At 47.6% G+C, this 25,569-nt stretch overlaps 2 protein-coding genes across 2 annotated transcripts; one reads left to right on the plus strand and one right to left on the minus strand.

Moving 5' to 3' along the window:
* Positions 1 to 236: 236 nt before the first annotated feature.
* Positions 237 to 5,865, plus strand: LOC136765051 (GTPase IMAP family member 8-like). Its single transcript, XM_066719523.1, has 4 exons — positions 237 to 314; positions 1,306 to 2,508; positions 3,265 to 4,391; positions 5,785 to 5,865. The coding sequence occupies exons 1-4, from the start codon at positions 284 to 286 to the stop codon at positions 5,863 to 5,865; spliced, it is 2,442 nt and encodes an 813-aa protein (XP_066575620.1). The 5' UTR covers positions 237 to 283.
* Positions 5,866 to 17,845: 11,980 nt separating this feature from the next.
* On the minus strand, positions 17,846 to 25,183 carry LOC136765052 (probable cyclin-dependent serine/threonine-protein kinase DDB_G0292550). Its single transcript, XM_066719524.1, has 10 exons — positions 25,172 to 25,183; positions 24,914 to 24,930; positions 23,657 to 24,564; positions 23,177 to 23,241; positions 22,274 to 22,290; positions 21,091 to 22,095; positions 20,411 to 20,919; positions 20,186 to 20,205; positions 18,632 to 19,907; positions 17,846 to 17,907 (listed from the first exon to the last, which is right to left on the minus strand). Exons 1-9 carry the CDS (start codon positions 25,181 to 25,183, stop codon positions 18,738 to 18,740), a joined length of 3,723 nt encoding a protein of 1,240 aa, XP_066575621.1. The 3' UTR covers positions 17,846 to 17,907; positions 18,632 to 18,737.
* Between the last annotated feature and the right edge of the window lie 386 nt (positions 25,184 to 25,569).

Raw genomic sequence — 25,569 nt, forward strand, 5'->3', positions numbered from 1 at the left:
TGTGTAGTGTAGTAGGTGTGCAGTGCAGTAGGTGTGTAGTGCTGTAGTTGTGTAGTCCAGTAAGTGTGTAGTGCAGTAGGTTTGTAGTGTTGTAGGTGTGCAGTGCAGTAGGTGTGCAGTGCAGTAGGTGTGTAGTGTAGTAGGTGTGCAGTGCAGTAGTTGAGGACTGCGCTGCTGTTCCTGCTGAGAGAGAGAGAGGAAAAGAGGCAGAAAAGAGATGGAGTTAACTTTTCAACATGGAAGAAAAGTCCTTCAACAGCTGATCTAAGAGAGAGAGAGAGAGATGGCGAGCAGATGGTCCTCCTCCCTTGGTGGTGAGTCGCTGCTCTGTGTTTCTGTCCTCTGTGTCCCTCAGGAGAGACTGTCCCTCTGTCCTCCCGTCCCCAAGTTAAAGTGTCCGCTGAGTCCCACTGAGAGAGTTATTAGAGGGACTGAGACACAGCTGATGGGCAAACTGTCTGACTGGAGTGACTGTAGGGAAAACACTAACAACACACCAGCAACACACTACACACACACTACACACACACACACACACATACATAACACACACACACACACACACACACACACACACACACACATACATAACACACACACACACACACACACACACACACACATACATAACACACACACACAAACACTACACACACACACACACACACACACTACACACTACACACTACACCACACTGGACTACACACCCTGAGAGAATAGAGCTGATATATGACATCATTTTGTAAGTCACCCTGAATAAGAGCATCTGGTAAGAAATAAATAATAATAATAATAATAATAATAATAATAATAATAATAATAATAATAATAATAATGGGAAGGGAAGAGAGAGGGGGAATGGGGGGAATGGGGGGAATGGGGGGAATGGGGGGACAGATGGAGAGAGAGAGGGAAGAAAAGAAGGGGTGAGAGATTGGGATGGGGAGAGAGAGAGTTGGGATAAGGGGAGGAGATGGAGAGGGAGGGAGAGAGTGAGAGTGAGTGGGGAAGAGGGAAGGGGAGAGAGGAGAGAAGAGGAAGAAAACGGTAGAGGGAGAGAGGTGGAGAGAGATGGAGGAGTAAGATGTCACTTAGAAGAAGAACTGGACAGGTTTGGCCATTAGTGAAAAAGGTCATATAAAACACATACATGACAGATTCTTATTATTAGCATCAGTAAGAGAAGAAGGGAGAGGAGGAGAGAGAGGGGAGACAGGGAGGGGACAAGTTTGGGAGAGGGAGGGATGGAGGGAGAGGCAGTGGGACTGAAGAGGGATATAAACTGTGTTGTTTCTCTCTGACAGGGGGGAGACAGACTGCTTCCCCTGAGACACAGCGTCTCTCAGAGCTGAGGATTGTGCTGCTGGGGAAGAGATGGACTGGGAAGAGTTTATCAGGAAACACCATCCTGGGCAGAGAGGCGTTTAGGACTGAGAGAGAGACTGAGCAGAGTGAGAAGAGCCAGGGTGAAGTGGCCGGGAGGCAGGTCACTGTGGTCCACACACCAGGCTGGTGGAGTGATTCTGTACAGGAGAGTCCAGAGCGGCTCAAACAGGAGATTGTGCGCAGTGTGTCTCTGTGTCCCCCGGGACCCCACGCTCTCCTCCTGGCCTCCTGGAGATACTCATTCATAGAGAGAGAGAGGAGAACAGCACAGGAACATCTGGAGCTCCTCAGTGAGAGAGTCTGGAGACACACTATAGTGCTGTTCACTGGGGGGGACAAACTGAGAGACACAACCATTGAGCAGCGCATTGAGAGAGGAGGGGAGGAGCTCCAGCGGCTTGTGGAGAAATGTGGGAACAGGTATCATGTCCTCAACAACAGGGACAGGAGCGACGGCACTCAGGTCACAGAGCTGCTGGACAAGATAGAGGAGATGGTGGCAGGACACGGGGGCTGGCACATCACTACTGAGACATACCAGGAGATGGAAGAGAGGATCAGAAAGAGGAAGGAGGAGGAGAAGAAACAGAGGGATGAAGAGAGGGAGAAAAAGAGAGAGAGGGAGATTAGAGAGAAAGAGGAGATTATGAGAAAGATAGATGAGTTAAATATGGAGTGTAAGGAAAGGAAGAGAAAGAATGAAAACCTGAAACAGAGGGATGAAGATAGAGAGAGAGAGATTACAGACCTCACACAGAGATTTGAAAAGAGAGAGAGAGAGACGGAAGAGGAGAAAAGGAAGGAAGTAGAGAGAGATAGAGAAAGGGATGAGCAGCTGAAAGAGAAGGATGAAAAGAGGGAGAGAGAGATAGCAGACCTGAAACAGAGATTATGGGAGCGAGAGAGAGAGGTAGATCAGCTCAGAGGGGAGTGTGAAGAGAAGGAGGTAGAGAGTGAAGAAGAGATGAAGAAGAAGTATAGAGAGAGGGAGAGAGAGAGAGAAGAGGAGCTGAAGGAGAAGATGAGAAAGACACTGAAGGAAGAGGAGGTGGAGAAAGAGACAGAGGAATCCACTCTGCCTGTCAAGAGGAGGAGCAGCCTGGATATCTACCCTCCCTACAGTGAGTCTGATTAATGCTGTATCACTGACTCTCTGATCTCACTGGCTCTCCTCTCAGTCTGTATCACTGACTCTGATCTCACTGGCTCTCCTCTCAGTCTGTATCACTGACTCTGATCTCACTGGCTCTCCTCTCAGTCTGTATCACTGACTCTGATCTCACTGGCTCTCCTCTCAGTCTGTATCACTGACTCTGATCTCACTGGCTCTCCTCTCAGTCTGTATCACTGACTCTCTGATCTCACTGGCTCTCCTCTCAGTCTGTATCACTGACTCTGATCTCACTGGCTCTCCTCTCAGTCTGTATCACTGACTCTGATCTCACTGGCTCTCCTCTCAGTCTGTATCATTGACTCTCTGATCTCACTGGCTCTCCTCTCAGTCTGTATCACTGACTCTGATCTCACTGGCTCTCCTCTCAGTCTGTATCACTGACTCTGATCTCACTGGCTCTCCTCTCAGTCTGTATCACTGACTCTCTGATCTCACTGGCTCTCCTCTCAGTCTGTATCACTGACTCTGATCTCACTGGCTCTCCTCTCAGTCTGTATCACTGACTCTCTGATCTCACTGGCTCTTCTAATTTGATGTGTCATTATTGTGCTGTTTGTTGTCCTGATATTTCCTCTCATCTACAGACAGTATCCCAGTCTGGCTCATTGCCGCTCTACTGCAGTGACACACTCAGCCCATCTCAGCAGTGTGTCTGTGCCGTGTTGTCGTCTCAGCTCTGACTGTGTGTTGTGTTGTGTTGCAGTGAGTGGAGGTGCCGCTCCAGAGAGAAGCCCAGGAGAGACTCCCAGTCCAGACGCCCCAGCGCCTCCCAGTCCCCCTGAGCTGAGGCTGGTGCTGCTGGGGAGGACTGGGGCTGGGAAGAGCGCGGCAGGAAACACCATCCTGGGCCGAGAGGAGTTTCCCTCTGAAGCCAGCAGCTCTGCAGTGACACAGGAGAGCGTCAGGAGAAGAGGACGCGTGGCTGGGAGACGGGTGGCTGTGGTGGACACACCAGACTGGTTCCACATGCCACTCTCTCAGGGGGACGTGAGGCGGGACATGGGGCTCTGTATCAACCTGTCTGCCCCGGGACCCCACGCTTTCCTCCTGGTGACCCCGCTGGGCAGATCCACAGGGGAGGAGAGGAGGACGCTGGAGAGGGTGCGGGAGATCTTCAGGGAGGGGGCTGCGGGGCGCACCGTGCTCCTCTTCACCCACGCCGACCAGCTGAACGGCAAGAGCATCCAGGAGTTTGTGGAGACGGGCGGCGAGGAGCTCCGGTGGCTGGTGGAGAAGTGCGGGAACAGGTACCACGCTCTGGACAACAAGAACAGGGGCGACGGCACTCAGGTCACACAGCTCCTGGCCAAAATCCAGGAGATGGTGGCAGCAAACAATGGCAGCCACTACAGCAGCCAGATGTACCAGGAGGCAGAGTCCCGGATCGGACAGAGGCAAGAGCAGATCCTGAGGGACAGAGAGGAGAGGAAACAGAGGGAAGAGGAAGGGCTGAGGGAGAAGCAGCAGAAGGAAGTGCACAACTGCCTCCGCAGGATGGAGGGGGAGCTCCAGCAGCGAGAGGAGAAGATCAGAGCGCTGGAGGAGCGGATAGCAGAGCTGGAGCAGAGGCTGAGGGAGGAGAGGGACGAGGAGAGGAGGAGAGCGCTGGAGGAGGAGCTGAGGAGAGAGCGAGAGCAGAGAGGGAGGCTGGAGAGAGAGAGAGAGGTGCTGAGGGAGGAGTGGGAGAGGGAGAGGAAAGAGGTGGAGGAGAGACACAGGAGGGAGATGGAGGAGCTCAGGCGGCGCTATGAGGGACAGGCCAGAGACGAGGCAAAGAGACACAGAGAGGCCTCTCTGGCTTCGGGCTCAGATAACAGCACACGGCACGAGGTCCGTGTGGTTTGGAACAAAGGCAGTCCGGTTCGGCTTTGTCCAAGAACTTCCACTCAGTCGATGTCTTTTCCAAACAGATTTTCCACTGGTTTGAAGGCTCCAAGGTTGTGCACAAAATCTTCTTTGTAAGCAGGGTTCCACCGTAGTTACTTGAAGACAAAGTCTTTGAGGAAAGCAGGGCCCTGTTCGTTCCAAGGGTCAAGTTTCTTAAGACTCAAATAGCTATTTAAATGACTGACACTTTCGTATTCAGTCGACTTAGTCAATTGTCCAGCTGTAAAACTCCACTGATCAGGTGGGCACAGGCGGGCAGCGCAGTCTGTAAAGTTCTTTATTTAACAAAGTCCTTTAAAAGAATTCTTCGTACGGCTCAATCTCCTTCTCCCAGTTTAACTCTTCTGTTGCCGGCAAAGACTTGGTTGGTTTCTGGTTCTGGTTCTGGCAACAGAGCTACAGGTTGAGCTGTGGCAGCGGGTTACTGGTTCAGGTGAGAGAGAGAGAGAGAGAAAGAAAGACTGTCCGCTGTTCCTTATAGTCTGTCAGATCAATAGGTGATTGGTTCTTGAGTTTGTGAGATTGGATTTCGGTTTCAGCCCCCAGTGTCCTATTGGAGGGGGGCTTGATTTATGACTGATGTCAATCCATGCCATCTTTTGGAAATGCCGGTTGGCCCGGGTTCGTAGCTCTATGTCGGGATTTCGGCTCTCTTCCACTTCAAAGAGTTTTTTATTACCTACAGGCCCCTTTCTCCAGACATCTCATAGCAGGATTCCAAACTATTTGGCCTCTTCTCGGTGCCATCCTCCCCAAAACTGTCACTTTGATGTAAACCAGTTCCAAGCTGATGAGTTAAGGAAATCTGATAACTTTGGGGGGAGAGGTCTTCTTTAGATCAGTGCTTCAGCTCAGAGCTAAAATGCTCTTATCAAAATACACCCAACATAACGCTACATGTGTATATAACAATTTGCCACTTTACTCCGTGTGTGTGTGAGTGTAGTATGTTGCTGTACTACATGAAGTGAGGTTAATCATTGGCATTTCAGTAGTTGGACAACACCGATTTGCGTGGGGGCAAGAGTTTGTGATTTAATTGAATGGGATTGTTCTCTTGGCTACGGGAATGATGATCTGGATCCGGGTCCAGACCACCAAACCCCCAAAAGAATGAAGCTCTCTGTATCGCCTGCAGTTTTGAGAAAATTCTAGCCTGAGCTAATTGGTTGTCCCGGATGTCGGACCGGATATAGGTTTGGTAAGCTTTGGAAGACCAACATCTGATAGACTTAATGAGGTGATCTGGTATACCTTTGTATGCAGCGGAAGAGGCGGCTCCGATACAAAATGAATGGCCAGAAAATTGTTTGGCGGCGAACCTGGCTTGTGTCAGAACCTGGTGGAGATGGAAGAGGACCCAGTGCCGGGTATTGACATGTCCTTTCTCATCTATGGAGTTGCAGTAAGGAGGTGATAGGTTCATAGGGGCTGATCGCGGAAATGAGTCTGAACAAATAAATGAATGCACCGTGTCCTAGTTGATCTGTTTTGCTTAATTTGAGGCGAAATATGAAGCAGTCAGTGGAATGAGGAAAGAGGTCTGCGATGCAAGGATGAATAGTAGGGTTGAAATGGGAATTTGAAGTGGTGAATTCTGAGCATCTCAGAAAACTGAATAAAGCAATAACAAACATATCGTGGAGTGTCAGGTCCGTGGCAGGTGAGTGATAATGTTTTTTAGTCAAGATGCAGTGCATGAGCATGTCAGTTGTTATAGGTAGGCGAGATTGTGGAAGAGGAGTTTTGGTCTTCTGTAGGAGGATGATTTGGGGGTGTGAGATGAGTGGGCTATGTGTTCCGGTTAACATTTTGTGAAAGAATTGTATGGCTGAAAGGTGCACATTGATGGAGGAGACTCTGAGATGCGAGTTGCAGTATAGGAAACTGATCGAAAGTGGGGAAAAGGATGTTAAATGAACCATGAAAGTATTGGAAACATTTTCAAGCGGACCAGTAGGATTGTAGGGTTCTGGGGTCGAGACCGCTGAGGATGCTGTCTATTGAGTGAGCAAGCCAGGGGTACAGAGGATAATTTATGGGAAGATTATTTCTGAATAAAGAGGTATCGTTGCTGGGAGGAGGTCTGCTTCCGGAGCTAATGTTCTGAATTTCTGAAATTGGAAATGAGAAAGAGAATCAGCAATAGGTTTTAAATAACCAGGGATGTGTTGTGTGTGGATTAGAAATTGGTTTGTGATGGACAGCCATATGAGACGTTTTATTATGTGTAATGATTGTGAATGTCCTTTATTGATGATGTGTACAATTGCTAAGCTGTCTGAATGTACAAGAACTGAGTTGCGGGACCAGGATGAACCCCAAAGAAATGCAGCCACGACGAGATAGTATAATTCGCATAATGCAAAGGAGAGGACCGAGGGGGGGAGCAAGGAAAGTCCGGAAGACCAGGGGGCACCGAACCATTTGCCCTGATAATAGGCACTGAACCCGATGGAGGGGGCAGCGTCAGAGAAAAGCTGCAGGTCTTCTGGTGACAGCAAGCAATCCGCATAGATAAAAGTGATGTCATTCCATTGCTGCAGGAACAGCTGCCACATGTGGAGTTCTACAATGCAATTGGCCGTGAAATTGACGTATTGATGGAGGAAGGGGACAGAACAAGCGAGAGTCAGCAGATGGGAAATGAAAGTGTGACCCTGGGGAATGATGTGCATGGTGTAGTTTAAATGGCCAAGGAGGGAAAGCAGCTCTCGTTTGGTGCAGTGGTGAGACTAGGAGTAAGTGCATAGGTATAGAGATATGCAATCGATTTTCTCACATGGGAGGGAAGCTATGAAAGTGTGTGAATTCAGGACAATGCCTAGGAATTCCAGGTGCGTGGCTGGTCCGAGGGTCTTTTCAGGGCTGAGGGGCACACCGAGGGCAGAAAAGATGGACGTAAGGGTGGTGATGGAATAAGGGGGAGGGGGGGAAGGGGGGTCGATTATAAGGAAATCATCGAGTAAGTGCAAAACGGAAGGAGTGCGTGGTTGTTTAGGAGAACCCAGCATAGCGCCTCTGTGAGAGTGTCCGTGGGCTGCTGCTGCAGCTGAAACGCAGGCGAACTGAAAAATAGAAGTGGCACTGCCAGCTGATGCTGAAAAGATGCCACAATTCAGGAACCAGGGGTAAAACTTGAAATGCATTTGAGATATCAGCCTTTGCCAGCCAGGAGTCGCGGACAGAAACTTTTGATGAGGGGAAATGGCATGATTGATTGTGGCGTATTGGAGAGAGAAATCAGCACTGGGGACTGTGGAGTTATGGGGAGCGGAAAGGTAAATTATAAGCCTCTTTTTGCCTGAATATTTGCTTGTGGCCACACCGAGGGGGTTGATGCGGAAGGAGCTGAAAAGGGGATGTTAGAAAGGGCCGATGAGGAATCCTGAAATGAAATCAGGACAGAACAAGGAGGAAGAGGGAATGGAAACGAGGCCGGGTGGAAACCCGGATGAGAGACCGTGCAGGAGGTAGTTACAGAAGGAGAGGTTGGGATGGGCAAGGAGTTCAGATGCGAGATCGGGGATGTTAATGGGAGTGGACAGATTTTGAAGCAGTCAGCTGTGGAAGGAGGTTTTCTGGATGGGAGCGGGACGGCAGGGACACACAGAATGGCCATGGGCTTCACCACAGTGGCTGCAAATATGGAGGAAGTTATTGCAAACCTGCCTGCTGCCGGAGAAAAGTACGGGGCGACCTTGGACGTCGGCGCACCTGGCAGAGGATTGGGAAATGAGGGAAGCAGGAGACAGCCGGGAAAATGAAGGGACAGTGGGAGCCGCGGGCTCGGTGTGGGGACAGTGCAAAGAGGCGTGTGAGGAAGAATTGCATATAATGCAAGTAAGCGGGCACAATCCAGAAAACAGCCAACAGAATAGTTCTGTGTCCAAGGCGCCCCAGTAAACGCACTGGTTCCACTGCTGCAGGCGAGCCGCTGCCTTGGCTGAAAACTGCTTGTGATACATGTAAAATGTGGAACCGTCAGAGCGAACTGAGAGATCCAGAATGATGGACATGTAATCATCACATTCACGGCAGAGGTGCTCGGAACTTGGAGCAAAGGATATCGCCATAGGTGGCCAGAAATGGTTAGAGGTTTGAAAGCTCTGGGGTTGGGATTTTTTTTAAGTGACTGGAACGGTGCCACAATCTACGGTCCTGGTGAGTATGGGGTGATGCGCAAAGAGGCTGAGGAGGGTGGAAAGATTAACATCCATACCTTGTATGATTTGCTGGAAGAAGGAGAGCGGAACGGTAGGTGGAGAATACAGCAAGGCATTTTAGGGAGGGGGTAGAGGGGTGGCGGTGGAGACCATGTAGTCCCTGGGTGGTGGAAGAAGAGCAGGGAGAGAAGGAAGGAAGTTGAAAGAGGGGCAAGCATGAAGATCAGTGGCGGCCAAGGGGTTTGGTTCAAAAACCGGGGGAAAGCCGCACAGGGCTGCGGGGTTTGCTGCGGGGGGAATGGGGATGTAACCATATGGTGCAGCAGGGATAGGCAGGAGAGAGCCGCATGGGGCTGCAGGGAGTGCACCAGCGGAAGAGGGGTTTGGGAAGGTGGGGCCCAGCACCAGCACTGCAGGGGCATGAGCCAGGGGTCGCGCAGAGCAAGGCAAGTGTCAGGGGCAGTGGGGGCCAAGGAAAAGGAAACCAGGGCCTGGGGTGGGACGCAGCCCACGCCGAGCAGTGCTCCAGTCGGGACAGCAGAATGTGTGGAGACAGGAGGGGGAAAGAGGGAAAGGACACGGAAGAATGCGCTGGGCCCAGGGGAGGGGGCAGGGGGGCGGAAGGCAGGTGGAAGCCAGAGTCAAGGAGAGAGGACAGGAACAAAGAAGGGAGAGTGGGGACCGGATCCACTGCGCAGGGAACACCGAGGTGCGCTGTTGGTTGGAGGGAAAACAGGAGCAGCAGAGTGGCTGGCTGGAGAGGCAGCAGAAGCACTGAGTTACAGGAGAGAGTCAGAAGCAGGAGGCGGTGCGGGATCCATTGCCAAGCAATTGGTCGGAGACGAGTCGAGGTGGAGCACCAGTAAGTGGCAAGAGTCGAGTGTAGCGCTGGATCAAGCAGGGCAACGAGTCGATGCCAAACTATGCAAAGCAACGAATGCTAGGGGGGGTGTTGATGATGGGGTATTTATACTCTTTGACCAGAAGTGAGAGTGAAGACATCAGAGCTGTCTTATTCCCAAAATTGATTTATAAATTCCATGAAGGGCAGAGACTTGTCCAATAAAACAATAACTGTAATGATAAATTAAAACAATTTGTCCACTGCAACATTTTGGCTGTATCTTATCAGATCAGCATCCTTTCATTTCACTAAACTATTTACAGATGTTTTATGTTCTATGTAATGAACAAAAAAAGCTTGATTAATTTATTTTGATAATGTAGTTATTTTCAGGAGTCATAAGCTTTGAACACCATCTGTAGTGATAGATATTCATTGTGAGGCGCGGTTTGCACCTGTCTCCAATAGATGGCAACAACGTGTCTATTTTCACCTTTTGTCACATGAGCTGTATTGCAGTTTATTATACAGTCTACACGGATCAGCCACACCATTTTGACCACTGACAGGTGAAGTGAATGACACTGATAATCTCGTTATCATGGCACCTGTCAGTGGGTGGGATATATTAGGCAGCAAGTGAACATTTTGTCCTCAAAGTTGATGTGTTAGAAGCAGGAAAAATGGGCAGCGTAAGGATCTGAGCGACTTTGACAAGGGCCAAATTGTGATGGCTAGACGACTGGGTCAGAGCATCTCCAAAACTGCAGCTCTTGTGGGGTGTTCCCGGTCTGCAGTGGTCAGTACCTGTCAAAAGTGTCCAAGGAAGGAAAAGTGGTGAACCGGAGACAGGGTCATGGGCGGCCAAGGCTCATTGATGCACGTGGGGAGCGAAGGCTGGCCTGTGTGGTCCGATCCAACAGACGAGCTACTGTAGCTCAAATTGCTGAAAAAGTGAATGCTGGTTCTGATAGAAAGGTGTCAGAACACACAGTGCATCGCAGTTTGTTGCGTATGGGGCTGCGTAGCCGCAGACCAGTCAGGGTGCCCATGCTGACCCCTGTCCACTGCCGAAAGTGCCTACAATGGGCACGTGAGCATCAGAAATGCATATTACACGTTTTATATTTCATTGGTTGTTGCATATAAAGTTTAGATATTAGGCGTTAATACAGTTATATCTGACAAAGGATAATTCGCGCTGCTTCATGTAAACAAAGTATAAATGAATGTACCATCGTTTGTCAAGCTGTCATTCTTATATTCATTGTCCATCATCTTCATTAAAGTAAAAAACTTGTCAATTGTTGTCTTCGGAGCATCTTTATCATTTGGTTTCTGCATAGACTTGCGTTTTCCTCTCTCGTTATTTACCTACTATATGCGTTATTGAGTGGGCGGGGCTAAGCAGGCAGTAATGTAGAAGCAGACGTTGATCATCTGCGGAGGCGGGGTTTAGCCTCACTATTACGTAATAAAGTGACACATTCCACATCCTGTCGTTTTTGCAGATTGGCTTTCAATATAAGCTGTTTCTAGACTAACAAGAAAGTTTCGAGTTCTGAAACTTACAGGATGTTTTTATAGTACAATGACCTCTTATATGTCAAAAGATCAAGGGAATTTTGAGTTCTCAGTTCATGACCCCTTTAAAGGACCTGCTGCCAATGTCTTGGTGCCAGATACCACAGCACCTTCAGAGGTCTAATGGAGTCCATGCCTCGATGGGTCAGGGCTGTTTTGGTGGCAAAAGGGGGACCTACACAATATTAGACAGGTGGTCATAATGTTATGGCTGATCGGTTTATATATATATATATATATATATATATATATATATATATATATATATATATATACACTCACCTAAAGGATTATTAGGAACACCTGTTCAATTTCTCATTAATGCAATTATCTAACCAACCAATCACATGGCAGTTGCTTCAATGCATTTAGGGGTGTGGTCCTGGTCAAGACAATCTCCTGAACTCCAAACTGAATGTCTGAATGGGAAAGAAAGGTGATTTAAGCAATTTTGAGCGTAGCATGGTTGTTGGTGCCAGACGGGCCGGTCTGAGTATTTCACAATCTGCTCAGTTACTGGGATTTTCACGCACAACCATTTCTAGGGTTTACAAAGAATGGTGTGAAAAGGGAAAAACATCCAGTATGCGGCAGTCCTGTGGGCGAAAATGCCTTGTTGATGCTAGAGGTCAGAGGAGAATGGGCCGACTGATTCAAGCTGATAGAAGAGCAACTTTGACTGAAATAACCACTCGTTACAACCCAGGTATGCAGCAAAGCACAACACGTACAACCTTGAGGCGGATGGGCTACAACAGCAGAAGACCCCACCGGGTACCACTCATCTCCACTACAAATAGGAAAAAGAGGCTACAATTTGCACAAGCTCACCAAAATTGGACAGTTGAAGACTGGAAAAATGTTGCCTGGTCTGATGAGTCTCGATTTCTGTTGACACATTCAGATGGTAGAGTCAGAATTTGGCGTAAACAGAATGAGAACATGGATCCATCATGCCTTGTTACCACTGTGCAGGCTGGTGGTGGTGGTGTAATGGTGTGGGGGATGTTTTCTTGGCACACTTTAGGCCCCTTAGTGCCAATTGGGCATCGTTTAAATGCCACGGCCTACCTGAGCATTGTTTCTGACCATGTCCATCCCTTTATGACCACCACGTACCCATCCTCTGATGGCTACTTCCAGCAGGATAATGCACCGTGTCACAAAGGTCGAATCATTTCAAATTGGTTTCTTGAACATGACAATGAGTTCACTGTACTAAACTGGCCCCCACAGTCACCAGATCTCAACCCAATAGAGCATCTTTTTAGATGTGGTGGAACGGGAGCTTCGTGCCCTGGATGTGCATCCCACAAATCTCCATCAACTGCAAGATGCTATCCTATCAATATGGGCCAACATTTCTAAAGAATGCTTTCAGCACCTTGTTGAATCAATGCCACGTAGAATTAAGGCAGTTCTGAAGGCGAAAGGGGGTCAAATACAGTATTAGTATGGTGTTCCTAATAATCCTTTAGGTGAGTGTATATATATATATATATATATATATATATATATATATATATATATATACGGTTATGGGAATTGGAATTTGTAATAGGTTATCCCTTGTACTGCACTGTATATTTGCACTTTGTATTGCGCTTATGTTTTGTAAGTCGCCCTGGATAAGGGTGTCTGCTTAGAAATAAATAATAATATATTAAAATAATTCTAGATATCTTCAAAGATGTCAAGATATTTCCTGTCAAATCTCTTCCTGTATGTAGCCCAATAGTCTCTATGTAATGGAATGAGGAAACAGGAAGATATAATCTCAGTCAAAATACAGGAAGTAATTTGAAGATATAGACCTATATTTTTACATTCCTTACCTGCTGAAAGTAATACAATCCTACTCGTCAAGGTACCACAGCCAATCCAGGACGCTTCTCCTTCTCCGCTGTGTAAGATATTATTTGTTAGAATGTATTTTTCTATGGGAAATTCTGTCCTATCTGGTTCCTATCTGTTATCTTCCTTTTTATCTTCCGTTCCCTGGTAGCCACTGGTAACCTTATCTATGTGTCCAGAGACCAAAAGGGACCTGTCCTCTGATTGGCTCCTAGCCAAATTCCAATGGACCCCCACTTCTAAATAACATTAGCATAAAGCACCAACTCATGGTGGTGGCAAAATGCGATTGGTTGGAAGGAAACCTTATAAAAGGGAAACAAAGAGAAGTTTAGTTCTCTTCACTGTTCAAGGAGTTCAAGGAGAAGAGACAACAACAAAGAAAAGAGCAGGAGGAAGAGAGAGAGAGAGAGAGAGAGAGAGAGAGAGAGAGACACCACTGCCGCCTGATCAGATTGACCTAATCTGCCCTGTGAGAGGAGAAAGGAGAAATCGGGTATTATCTGTTTCTTACTGTAATCCAGCAGAAGCTTAATATTACTTATTTTCAGTAATATAATTGAATGATATTAGTTTCCTATTTTTGTCACAAATAAATGATCTGTGACTTGACCGCATCTTCCCTCTAACAAGAATCTTAAAAGAGAAACCAATCAACCCATGAGTTTTCAGTTCAACTATTTATTTATATTGACTGAAATATCAAATTCTCTTACAGCTGTCTTCTGTGGAGGATGCAGTTCGGAAGGAAAGACAATTTAACTATTACTCCAGAACTAGGGACGTATATTCATTACATATATATATATATATATATATATATATATATATATATATATATATACACTCTGGCACTTTCCCGACTCTGTCAGTACCTCCACAACCCTCCCTGGTCCCTAGTTTAAAAGATTCTCAATTACTCTGCACATACGCTCTCCCAATGCATTAGCCCCCCTTCTGTTTAGATGTAGACCGTCCGGTTTGTACAGGTCCCATCTATCCCAGAAGAAATGCTTCATAAACCTAAACCCCTCTTCCCTACACCAGGATTTCAACCACGTGTTAAACTTTCTAATTCATTTTCACTTACAGTATCACAAAAGTCACAAATTGATGTCAGTCTTTTCATAGTTACAGCACAAATCCACTTAAATAGGCTACATTTTCGTACAAATATTATCCATAAGGCTGAAGCCTCTTTCACATTCTGCTGCACTGCAAGAGAACGTCTGTGTCACAACCACTAGGAGACGACAACTCACAACTATGCCACCCCAAGTTATTGAGCTGGGGGACAGCTGAAAAAGAGATCCGCTGATGAGAGGTGCAGGGCAGGTGGGTCCAATCAGTGATTAGCTCAGAAACACAATTTATTATTTAAACAACATGTGTAATAAGAATACAAATGTCAACACACTATAAAAGCATAATGAACAAATCAAACAATAATAATTAAGGGAAGAAAACAAATAAGGTAATAATAAATAAGGAGCTTACTTCCCGTGATATATATGTGGTGCAACTGACACTAGTGAGTACCTAGAAATCATTTATAAACTAGTAACATCTAAGGTTCATGTACATTTTAAGTTTTAAGAAACTTACAGCACTGTAAAGTACATTGCAACAGGGTTTCCAGCCCTGGTCCTGGAGACACACAGTACAGTACAATATATCCGCTAGTAAATGCATCATCAACAACAACAGAAAGACAATGAGAGAGTTTTGCATAGTAACAATATATTTTTTATTATTAATGTAGTTTAATGTAAGTCTACATGTCATCTCTCTTTCACTCACTCAGTATATATTTAATCCATATATAAAATGTATTAAAATGTAAAGCCGCAGTAACTATTATAGTATGGTGATGGCCTTGCAGTCTGTATCTGTAACCTGAGTCAGAAAAGTCTGTCCATCTATATATCCAGCACACGCAGAGCTGGGTCTACAGCAGGCACTGGGCCCCTGTGCTGTACAGCGCACTCAGGCAGAGCAGCAGAGCAGTCAGGGTGAAGGAGACCGGAGCTGTGTGTGTGGAGTCTGCTCCTGATGTTGTTTTAGTGGTAGTGGGGGCATTGGTGGTGGTAGTGGGAGCTGCAGTGGTGGTGGTGGTGGCAGCTGCAGTGGTGGTGGTGGGAGCTGCGGTAGTGGTGGTGGGAGCTGCAGTTGTGAGAACCGTCCCTGTTGTGGACACAGATGGAAAGAGAAATAAATAAAACAATGAAGATCATCACACAAGGTGCTGGTACAGTGTGTGTATTCACTGTGTGAGTCCTGCCCTGAATCCACTTCCTTACCTACACTACTTATTGTTAGCACAATTCTACAAACAATTATAGTTATTTATATTAATCCACAGCATAGCTTCCCAAATCTGCAGTATACAGCCCTGTGAACATGAAGGATGTCAGGGGTAACACTTTACAATAAGTTTCTAATATCTTACATTACTTTATATGTTAGTTCATATGAACAAATCAGTAACTAATGCATCAACAAGGCATGGAAAGTATTTATTAACTAGTGAATTAACTACTGCATGAATTAATGTATTGTTTGACTTAATGTCTAAATAATCAGATGTAGAAACTAATCTGAACAAATTACTTAGTTTATATGAATTAACATGACTCATTTCAAGGATGACATACTTAGATGTTTGTTAATCTTAAGAGTTGTCAAAATAGTCACCAGATGTTCATGGTGAAGGTATTTAAATAACATTAAAAACCTTCCTTAACATAGTAATAATTCTAATGCATCAAAGGCTCTCTGGTAAATAAATGAGGGAAATTATTTTATAGGCCACTAACTAAAATATTCCAAATGACACTTAGAACAGGGGATGTGCCAACTGACTGGAAGACAGCAAATGTCAAACCAATCCAGAAGAAAGGGGACAAAACTGAGCCAGGAAATTACAGACCAATCAGTCTCACCTGCATCACTTGTAAAATGTTGGAAAAAATTATTAGACAGAAGATAGAGGAGCATCTTAATGAAAACCATATTCTTGGAGATAGTCAACATGGGTTTAGATGAGGCAGATCATGTCTTACTAATTTATTAGAATTTTTTGAAGATGCAACTGCAGCTGTAGATCATGTGAAAGCATATGATATGATATACTTAGATTTCCAAAAAGCTTTTGATAAGGTTCCACACCAAAGACTGATCCTCAAATTGGAAGCATTCAGGGTAATGTAAGTAGATGGATTATGAACTGGTTGATGTCTAGGAAACAGAGGGTGTCGATTAGAGGAGTCGCTTCTAACTGGAGTGAGGTTGTTAGTGGAGATCCACAGGGATCAGTACTAGGGCTTGTGCTTTTTCTAATCTATATTAATGATCTGGACTCTGGGATAGTTAGCAAACTTGTCAAATTTGCAGATGATACTAAAATAGATGGCTCAGCAGATACAATCTCGGCAGCACAGGCTATTCAGAGGGACTTAGATAATATTCAGTTGTGGGCCGACACCTGGCAGATTAACATAAGAACATAAGAACATAAGAAAGTTTACAAACGAGAGAAGGCCATTCGACCCATCGATCCAAGGATCCTATCCAGTCTATTTTTAAATGTTCCCAAACTTTCAGCTTCTACCACATCGCTGGGGAGTTTGTTCAGATTGTGACGACTCTGTGTGTGAAGAAGTGTCTCCTGGTTTCCATTTTGAATGCCTTGAAGCCCAATTTCCATGTGTGTCCCCGGGTGCATATGTCCCTGCTGATCTGGAAAAGCTCCTCTGGTTTGATGTGGTCGATGCCTTTCATGATTTTGAAGACTTGGATCAAGTCCCCACGTAGTCTCCTCTGTTCCAGGGTGAAAAGGTTCAGTTCCTCAGTCTCTCAGTAGGACTTTCCCTTCAGACCTGGAATAAGTCTGGTTGCTCTCCTCTGAACTGCCTCTAGAGCAGCGATATCTTTCTTGAAGTGTGGAGCCCAGAACTGTCCACAGTATCCAGATGAGCTCTAACTAGTGCATTGTACAGTCTGAACATCACTGCCCTTGTTCTCAATTCTACACTTTTGACAATATACCCTAGCATTGTGTTTGCCTTTTTTATTGCTTCCCCACATTGTTTGGATGAAGAAAGTGAGGAGTCCACATAGACTCCTAGGTCTTTCTCATGCGTTACTTCATCTAGTTCTGTTCCTCCCATAGTGTAATTACAGTGGACATTTTTGTTACCTGCATGTATTACCTTGCACTTGTCCACATTGAATTTAATTTGCCAGGTGTCGGCCCACAACTGAATATTATCTAAGTCCCTCTGAATAGCCTGTGCTGCCGAGATTGTATCTGCTGAGCCACCTATTTTAGTATCATCTGCAAATTTGACAAGTTTGCTAACTATCCCAGAGTCCAGATCATTAATATAGATTAGAAAAAGCACAGGCCCTAGTACTGATCCCTGTGGAACTCCACTAACAACCTCACTCCAGTTAGAAGCGACTCCTCTAATCGACACCCTCTGTTTCACTCAGTTATTAATGGACACCAGACGAGCACGATGGGGCAAATGGCCTCCTCTCGATTGTAAACTTTCTTATGTTCTTATGTTCTTATGGTCTGCCAAAATATTGTGTTACTCACTTGTGTCGACAATGGAGGCTGGATCCACATCTAGGAAGACTTGGGATTTATTCAGGCCGGCTTGGAGGCTGTTGGAGGTGCTGTTGATGATGGGGACAGATGACACATTGTTGAAGACAAGGTTGAAGTTCACATTGATGGAGCCATTGCTGCAGGGATGGAGAGAGAGAGGTGGAGTCAGTAAGGAACCAATCAGAATTCAATGATCCTTCAGCATTTTAGTCAGCCTATGAGAGTGTTAGTGGCCTTTCAGAATACATGTGAATTCAAATAAATACATTAACACATTTAACACAAATAAATACCTAAATCTTTACAAATCTGAAAGGGAAACCATTTCTCTTACGTGAAACTCAGAATTTCTGTGCGCTTGAAGGCAGGGTACACCGTAGCATAGTATCGATTCAGCTGCACAGAGAGAGGGAGACAAAGGGTTAATACACATTGACTGTCTGACTGAACACTTCAGAACGATAACACTGCACTTAGAGAGAGAGAGAGAGAATGTGAGAAGTAGTGGAAAATAATGAGAGAGAGAGATAGAGATCGAGATGCATTTTCTTCTGAACTGTAAAAAATATTCCAAAACAGGGGACAGCTTTATAAAAGAAAATAATAATAATGTCCATTCCACGATTCTTCCAAATTACAGAACCAGTCAGTCTTGCTGGAAGAGGGACACACGGCCATTTTGGATGCCCAATATGTGTCCACCTGTCATAGAGGGACACCATGCCAGACAGTAATACCAGTGCACTCTTGTCATGCCAATAATGCAAATGTACTAGAATTGAATTGAGCAGAGGAGAGGGTGGAAGGTGAGAGGGAATTGTGACTGAGGAAGTCTGCTGAGGTCAAATAGAGACTGAAAAGGAGAAAAACAATTGAATTTAAACAGATCCCAGGAGAGAGATATATTGAAGGATACAGAGATAGATACCCAGAAAGACAGACACATCACAGAAAACCATTAGAACACATAGAAAAATAATCAAATGATAATCAAATGACAAATACAGATCCCTTTGAAGGAAACATGAAGATTATTTCATACTACTGTGAATAATCTGGAATAAGAACACCTCCTGAAGAGACACATGAGAGATGGACAGTCATCAGTACAGGCAGTTACCTCTCCAGTGACATTGGCCACCAGCTCCTTGTAGGCGGAAGATGAGGAGTTTGCGAGGTCGGGGGTGAAAGTGTGCTTGATTTTAATAATCATGTTCACTATGCCCTCAGGCACACTGGTCTGGGTGGGGGCAAGGGGAGCCACAGTTGAGCCCACGGAGGAAGCAAATGAAGAGAGTGTGGAGGCAGTAGTAGTTATTGTGGTAGCGGAAGCTGTGGTTGTTGTGGTAGTGGGAGCTGCAGCTGTGGTGGTAGTGGGAGGTGCAGTTGTAGTAGTGGGTGCTGCAGTTGTTGTAGTGGGAGATGCAGTTGTGGTGGTAGTGGGAGCTGCAGCTGTGGTGGTAGTGGGAGGTGCAGTTGTAGTAGTGGGTGCTGCAGTTGTTGTAGTGGGAGCTGCAGTTGTGGTGGTAGTGGGAGCTGCAGTTGTAGTAGTTGGAGCTGTAGTTGTTGTAGTGGGAGCTGCAGTTGTGGTGGTAGTGGGAGCTGCAGTTGTAGTAGTGGGTGCTGCAGTTGTTGTAGTGGGAGCTGCAGTTGTGGTGGTAGTGGGAGCTGCAGTTGTTGTAGTGGGAGATGCAGTTGTGGTGGTAGTGGGAGCTGCTGTTGTAGTAGTGGGAGCTGCAGTTGTTGTAGTGGAAGATGCAGTTGTGGTGGTAGTGGGAGATGCAGTTGTAGTCGTGGGAGCTGCAGTTGTTGTAGTAGGAGCTGCAGTTGTTGTCGTGGGAGCTGCAGTTGTAGTAGTGGGAGGTGCAGTTGAGGTGGTAGTCGGAGCTGCAGTTGTGGTAGTGGGAGCTGCAGTTGTGGTGATAGTGGGAGGTACAGTTGTGGTAGTGGGAGCTGCAGTTGTAGTGATAGTGGGAGGTGCAGTTGTGGTGATAGTGGGAGGTGCAGTTGTGGTGGTAGTGGGAGGTGCAGTTGTGGTGGTAATTGGAGTTGTAGTTGTCGTAGTTGGAGCAGCAGTTGTTGTAGTGGAAGCTGCAGTTGTGGTAATGGGAGCTGCTGTTGTGGTGGAAGTGGGAGCTGCAGTTGTAGTAGTTGGAGCTGTAGTTGTTGTAGTGGGAGATGCAGTTGTGGTGGTAGTGGGAGCTGCAGTTGTGGTGGTAGTGGGAGCTGCAGTTGTGGTGGTAGTGGGAGCTGCAGTTGTTGTAGTGGGAGATGCAGTTGTGGTGGTAGTGGGAGCTGCAGTTGTAGTAGTTGGAGCTGCAGTTGTTGTAGTGGGAGCTGCAGTTGAGGTGGTAATTGCTGCAATAGTTCTGGTGGTTGAGGGAGCAGCAGTTGTGCTAATGGGAGCTGCTGTTGTGGTGGTAGTGGGAGCTGCAGTTGTAGTAGTGGGTGCTGCAGTTGTTGTAGTGGGAGCTGCAGTTGTGGTGGTAGTGGGAGCTGCAGTTGTAGTAGTTGGAGCTGTAGTTGTTGTAGTGGGAGCTGCAGTTGTGGTGGTAGTGGGAGGTGCAGTTGTAGTAGTGGGTGCTGCAGTTGTTGTAGTGGGAGATGCAGTTGTGGTGGTAGTGGGAGCTGCAGCTGTGGTGGTAGTGGGAGGTGCAGTTGTAGTAGTGGGTGCTGCAGTTGTTGTAGTGGGAGCTGCAGTTGTGGTGGTAGTGGGAGCTGCAGTTGTAGTAGTTGGAGCTGTAGTTGTTGTAGTGGGAGCTGCAGTTGTGGTGGTAGTGGGAGCTGCAGTTGTAGTAGTGGGTGCTGCAGTTGTTGTAGTGGGAGCTGCAGTTGTGGTGGTAGTGGGAGCTGCAGTTGTTGTAGTGGGAGATGCAGTTGTGGTGGTAGTGGGAGCTGCTGTTGTAGTAGTGGGAGCTGCAGTTGTTGTAGTGGAAGATGCAGTTGTGGTGGTAGTGGGAGATGCAGTTGTAGTCGTGGGAGCTGCAGTTGTTGTAGTAGGAGCTGCAGTTGTTGTCGTGGGAGCTGCAGTTGTAGTAGTGGGAGGTGCAGTTGAGGTGGTAGTCGGAGCTGCAGTTGTGGTAGTGGGAGCTGCAGTTGTGGTGATAGTGGGAGGTACAGTTGTGGTAGTGGGAGCTGCAGTTGTAGTGATAGTGGGAGGTGCAGTTGTGGTGATAGTGGGAGGTGCAGTTGTGGTGGTAGTGGGAGGTGCAGTTGTGGTGGTAATTGGAGTTGTAGTTGTCGTAGTTGGAGCAGCAGTTGTTGTAGTGGAAGCTGCAGTTGTGGTAATGGGAGCTGCTGTTGTGGTGGAAGTGGGAGCTGCAGTTGTAGTAGTTGGAGCTGTAGTTGTTGTAGTGGGAGATGCAGTTGTGGTGGTAGTGGGAGCTGCAGTTGTGGTGGTAGTGGGAGCTGCAGTTGTGGTGGTAGTGGGAGCTGCAGTTGTTGTAGTGGGAGATGCAGTTGTGGTGGTAGTGGGAGCTGCAGTTGTAGTAGTTGGAGCTGCAGTTGTTGTAGTGGGAGCTGCAGTTGAGGTGGTAATTGCTGCAATAGTTCTGGTGGTTGAGGGAGCAGCAGTTGTGCTAATGGGAGCTGCTGTTGTGGTGGTAGTGGGAGCTGCAGTTGTAGTAGTGGGTGCTGCAGTTGTTGTAGTGGGAGCTGCAGTTGTGGTGGTAGTGGGAGCTGCAGTTGTTGTAGTGGGTGCTGTAGTTGTTGTCGTGGGAGCTGCAGTTGTAGTAGTGGGTGCTGCAGTTGTTGTCGTGGGATCTGCAGTTGTAGTAGTGGGAGATGCAGTTGTGGTGGTAGTGGGAGGTGCAGTTGTAGTAGCGGGTGCTGTAGTTGTTGTCGTGGGAGCTGCAGTTGTAGTAGTGGGTGCTGTAGTTATTGTAGTAGGAGTTGCAGTTGTTGTCATGGGAGCTGCAGTTGTCGTAGTGGGAGCTGTAGTTATTGTAGTAGGAGCTGCAGTTGTGGTGGTAGTGGGAGCTGCAGTTGTTGTAGTGGGAGCTGTAGTTATTGTAGTAGGAGCTGCAGTTGTAGTAGTGGGTGCTGCAGTTGTTGTAGTGGGAGCTGCAGTTGTGGTGGTAGTGGGAGCTGCAGTTATAGTAGTGGGAGCTGCAGTTGTGGTGGTAGTTGGAGCTGCAGTTGTTGTCGTGGGAGCAGCAGTTGTAGTAGTGGGTGCTGTAGTTGTTGTCGTGGGAGCTGCAGTTGTAGTAGTGGGAGCTGTAGTTATTGTAGTAGGAGCTGCAGTTGTGGTGGTAGTGGGAGCTGCAGTTGTTGTAGTGGGAGCTGTAGTTATTGTAGTAGGAGCTGCAGTTGTAGTAGTGGGTGCTGCAGTTGTTGTAGTGGGAGCTGCAGTTGTGGTGGTAGTGGGAGCTGCAGTTATAGTAGTGGGAGCTGCAGTTGTGGTGGTAGTTGGAGCTGCAGTTGTTGTCGTGGGAGCAGCAGTTGTAGTAGTGGGTGCTGTAGTTGTTGTCGTGGGAGCTGCAGTTGTAGTAGTGGGTGCTGCAGTTGTTGTCGTGGGATCTGCAGTTGTAGTAGTGGGAGCTGCAGTTGTGGTGGTAGTGGGAGCTGCAGTTGTAGTAGTGGGAGCTGCAGTTGTTGTAGTGAGAGCTGCAGTTGTGGTGGTAGTGGGAGCTGCAGTTGTAGTAGTAGGAGCTGCAGTTGTGGTGGTAGTTGGAGCTGCAGTTGTCATGGGAGCTGCAGTTGTAGTAATAGGAGCTGCAGTTGTAGTAGTGGGAGGTGCAGTTGTGGTGGTAGTCGGAGTTGCAGTTGTTGTCGTGGGAGCTGCAGTTGTAGTAGTGGGAGGTGCAGTTGTTGTAGTGGGAGCTGCGGTTGTGGTTGTAGTGGGAGCTGCAGTTGTGGTGGTAGTGGGAGCTGCAGTTGTAGTAGTGGGAGCTGCAGTTGTGGTTGTTGGAGCTGCAGTTGTTGTCGTGGGAGCTGCAGTTGTAGTAGTTGGAGCTGCAGTTGTAGTAGTGGGAGGTGCAGTTGAGGTGGTAGTCGGATTTGCAGTTGTTGTCGTGGGAGCTGCAGTTGTAGTAGTGGGAGGTGCAGTTGTTGTAGTGGGAGCTGCGGTTGTGGTGGTAGTGGGAGCTGCAGTTGTAGTAGTGGGAGGTGCAGTTGTTGTAGTGGGAGCTGCAGTTGTAGTAGTGGGTGCTGCAGTTGTTGTCGTGGGATCTGCAGTTGTTGTAGTGGGAGATGCAGTTGTGTTGGTAGTGGGAGCTGCAGTTGTTGTAGTGGGAGGTGTAGTTGTTGTAGTGGGATCTGCAGTTGTTGTAGTGGGAGCTGCAGTTGTGGTGGTAGATGGAGCTGCAGTTGTTGTGGGAGCTGCAGTTGTAGTAGTGGGTGCTGTAGTTGTTGTCGTGGGATCTGCAGTTGTAGTAGTAGGAGCTGCAGTTGTAGTAGTGGGAGGTGCAGTTGTTGTAGTGGCAGATGCTGTTGTGGTGGTAGTGGGAGCTGCAGTTGTAGTAGTGGGAGCTGCAGTTGTGGTGGTAATTGGAGCTGCAGTTGTCGTGGGAGCTGCAGTTGTAGTAGTAGGAGCTGCAGTTGTAGTAGTAGGAGCTGCAGTTGTGGTGGTAGTGGGAGCTGCAGTTGTAGTAGTGGGTGCTGCAGTTGTTGTAGTAGGAGCAGCAGTTGTGGTGGTAGTGGGAGCTGCAGTTATAGTAGTGGGTGCTGCAGTTGTTGTAGTGAGAGCTGCAGTTGTGGTGGTAGTGGGAGCTGCAGTTGTAGTAGTAGGAGCTGCAGTTGTGGTGGTAGTTGGAGCTGCAGTTGTCGTGGGAGCTGCAGTTGTAGTAGTAGGAGCTGCAGTTGTAGTAGTGGGAGGTGCAGTTGTGGTGGTAGTCGGAGTTGCAGTTGTTGTCGTGGGAGCTGCAGTTGTAGTAGTGGGAGGTGTAGTTATTGTAGTAGGAGCTGCAGTTGTGGTGGTAGTGGGAGCTGCAGTTGTAGTAGTGGGAGCTTCAGTTGTGGTTGTTGGAGCTGCAGTTGTTGTCGTGGGAGCTGCAGATGTAGTAGTGGGAGCTGCAGTTGTAGTAGTGGGAGGTGCAGTTGTTGTAGTGGGAGCTGCGGTTGTGGTGGTAGTGGGAGCTGCAGTTGTGGTGGTAGTGGGAGCTGCAGTTGTAGTAGTGGGAGCTGCAGTTGTGGTTGTTGGAGCTGCAGTTGTTGTCGTGGGAGCTGCAGTTGTAGTAGTTGGAGCTGCAGTTGTAGTAGTGGGAGGTGCAGTTGAGGTGGTAGTCGGAGTTGCAGTTGTTGTCGTGGGAGCTGCAGTTGTAGTAGTGGGAGGTGCAGTTGTTGTAGTGGGAGCTGCGGTTGTGGTGGTAGTGGGAGGTGCAGTTATAGTAGTGGGTGCTGCAGTTGTTGTCGTGGGAGCTGCAGTTGTAGTAGTGGGTGCTGCAGTTGTTGTCGTGGGATCTGCAGTTGTTGTAGTGGGAGATGCAGTTGTGGTGGTAGTGGGAGGTGCAGTTGTAGTAGTGGGTGCTGTAGTTGTTGTCGTGGGAGCTGCAGTTGTAGTAGTGGGTGCTGTAGTTATTGTAGTAGGAGTTGCAGTTGTTGTCATGGGAGCTGCAGTTGTAGTAGTGGGAGCTGTAGTTATTGTAGTAGGAGCTGCAGTTGTGGTGGTAGTGGGAGCTGCAGTTGTTGTAGTGGGAGCTGTAGTTATTGTAGTAGGAGCTGCAGTTGTAGTAGTGGGTGCTGCAGTTGTTGTAGTGGGAGCTGCAGTTGTGGTGGTAGTGGGTGCTGCAGTTATAGTAGTGGGAGCTGCAGTTGTGGTGGTAGTTGGAGCTGCAGTTGTTGTCGTGGGAGCAGCAGTTGTGGTGGTAGTTGGAGCTGCAGTTGTTGTCGTGGGAGCTGCAGTTGTGGTGGTAGTTGGAGCTGCAGTTGTTGTAGTGGGAGCTGCAGTTGTGGTGGTAGTTGGAGCTGCAGTTGTTGTCGTGGGAGCAGCAGTTGTAGTAGTGGGTGCTGTAGTTGTTGTCGTGGGAGCTGCAGTTGTAGTAGTGGGTGCTGCAGTTGTTGTCGTGGGATCTGCAGTTGTAGTAGTGGGAGCTGCAGTTGTGGTGGTAGTGGGAGCTGCAGTTGTAGTAGTGGGAGCTTCAGTTATAGTAGTGGGTGCTGCAGTTGTTGTAGTGGGAGCTGCAGTTGTGGTGGTAGATGGAGCTGCAGTTGTTGTCGTGGGAGCTGCAGTTGTAGTAGTGGGTGCTGTAGTTGTTGTCGTGGGATCTGCAGTTGTAGTAGTAGGAGCTGCAGTTGTAGTAGTGGGAGGTGCAGTTGTTGTAGTGGCAGATGCTGTTGTGGTGGTAGTGGGAGCTGCAGTTGTGGTGGTAATTGGAGCTGCAGTTGTCGTGGGAGCTGCAGTTGTAGTAGTAGGAGCTGCAGTTGTAGTAGTGGGAGGTACAGTTGTGGTGGTAGTCAGAGTTGCAGTTGTTGTCGTGGGAGCTGCAGTTGTAGTAGTGGGAGCTGTAGTTATTGTAGTAGGAGCTGCAGTTGTGGTGGTAGTGGGATCTGCAGTTGTTGTAGTGGGAGGTGTAGTTGTTGTAGTGGGATCTGCAGTTGTTGTAGTGGGAGATGCAGTTGTGGTGGTAGTGGGAGGTGCAGTTGTAGTAGTGGGTGCTGTAGTTGTTGTCGTGGGAGCTGCAGTTGTAGTAGTGGGTGCTGTAGTTATTGTAGTAGGAGTTGCAGTTGTTGTCATGGGAGCTGCAGTTGTAGTAGTGGGAGGTGTAGTTATTGTAGTAGGAACTGCAGTTGTGGTGGTAGTGGGAGCTGCAGTTGTTGTAGTGGGAGCTGTAGTTATTGTAGTAGGAGCTGCAGTTGTAGTAGTGGGTGCTGCAGTTGTTGTAGTGGGAGCTGCAGTTGTGGTGGTAGTGGGAGCTGCAGTTATACTAGTGGGAGCTGCAGTTGTGGTGGTAGTTGGAGCTGCAGTTGTGGTGGTAGTGGGAGCTGCAGTTGTTGTAGTGGGAGCTGCAGTTGTGGTGGTAGTTGGAGCTGCAGTTGTTGTCGTGGGAGCAGCAGTTGTAGTAGTGGGTGCTGTAGTTGTTGTCGTGGGAGCTGCAGTTGTAGTAGTGGGTGCTGCAGTTG

This window comes from Amia ocellicauda, chromosome 12 (assembly GCF_036373705.1).
Source record: "Amia ocellicauda isolate fAmiCal2 chromosome 12, fAmiCal2.hap1, whole genome shotgun sequence".
Classification (NCBI taxonomy): domain Eukaryota; kingdom Metazoa; phylum Chordata; class Actinopteri; order Amiiformes; family Amiidae; genus Amia; species Amia ocellicauda.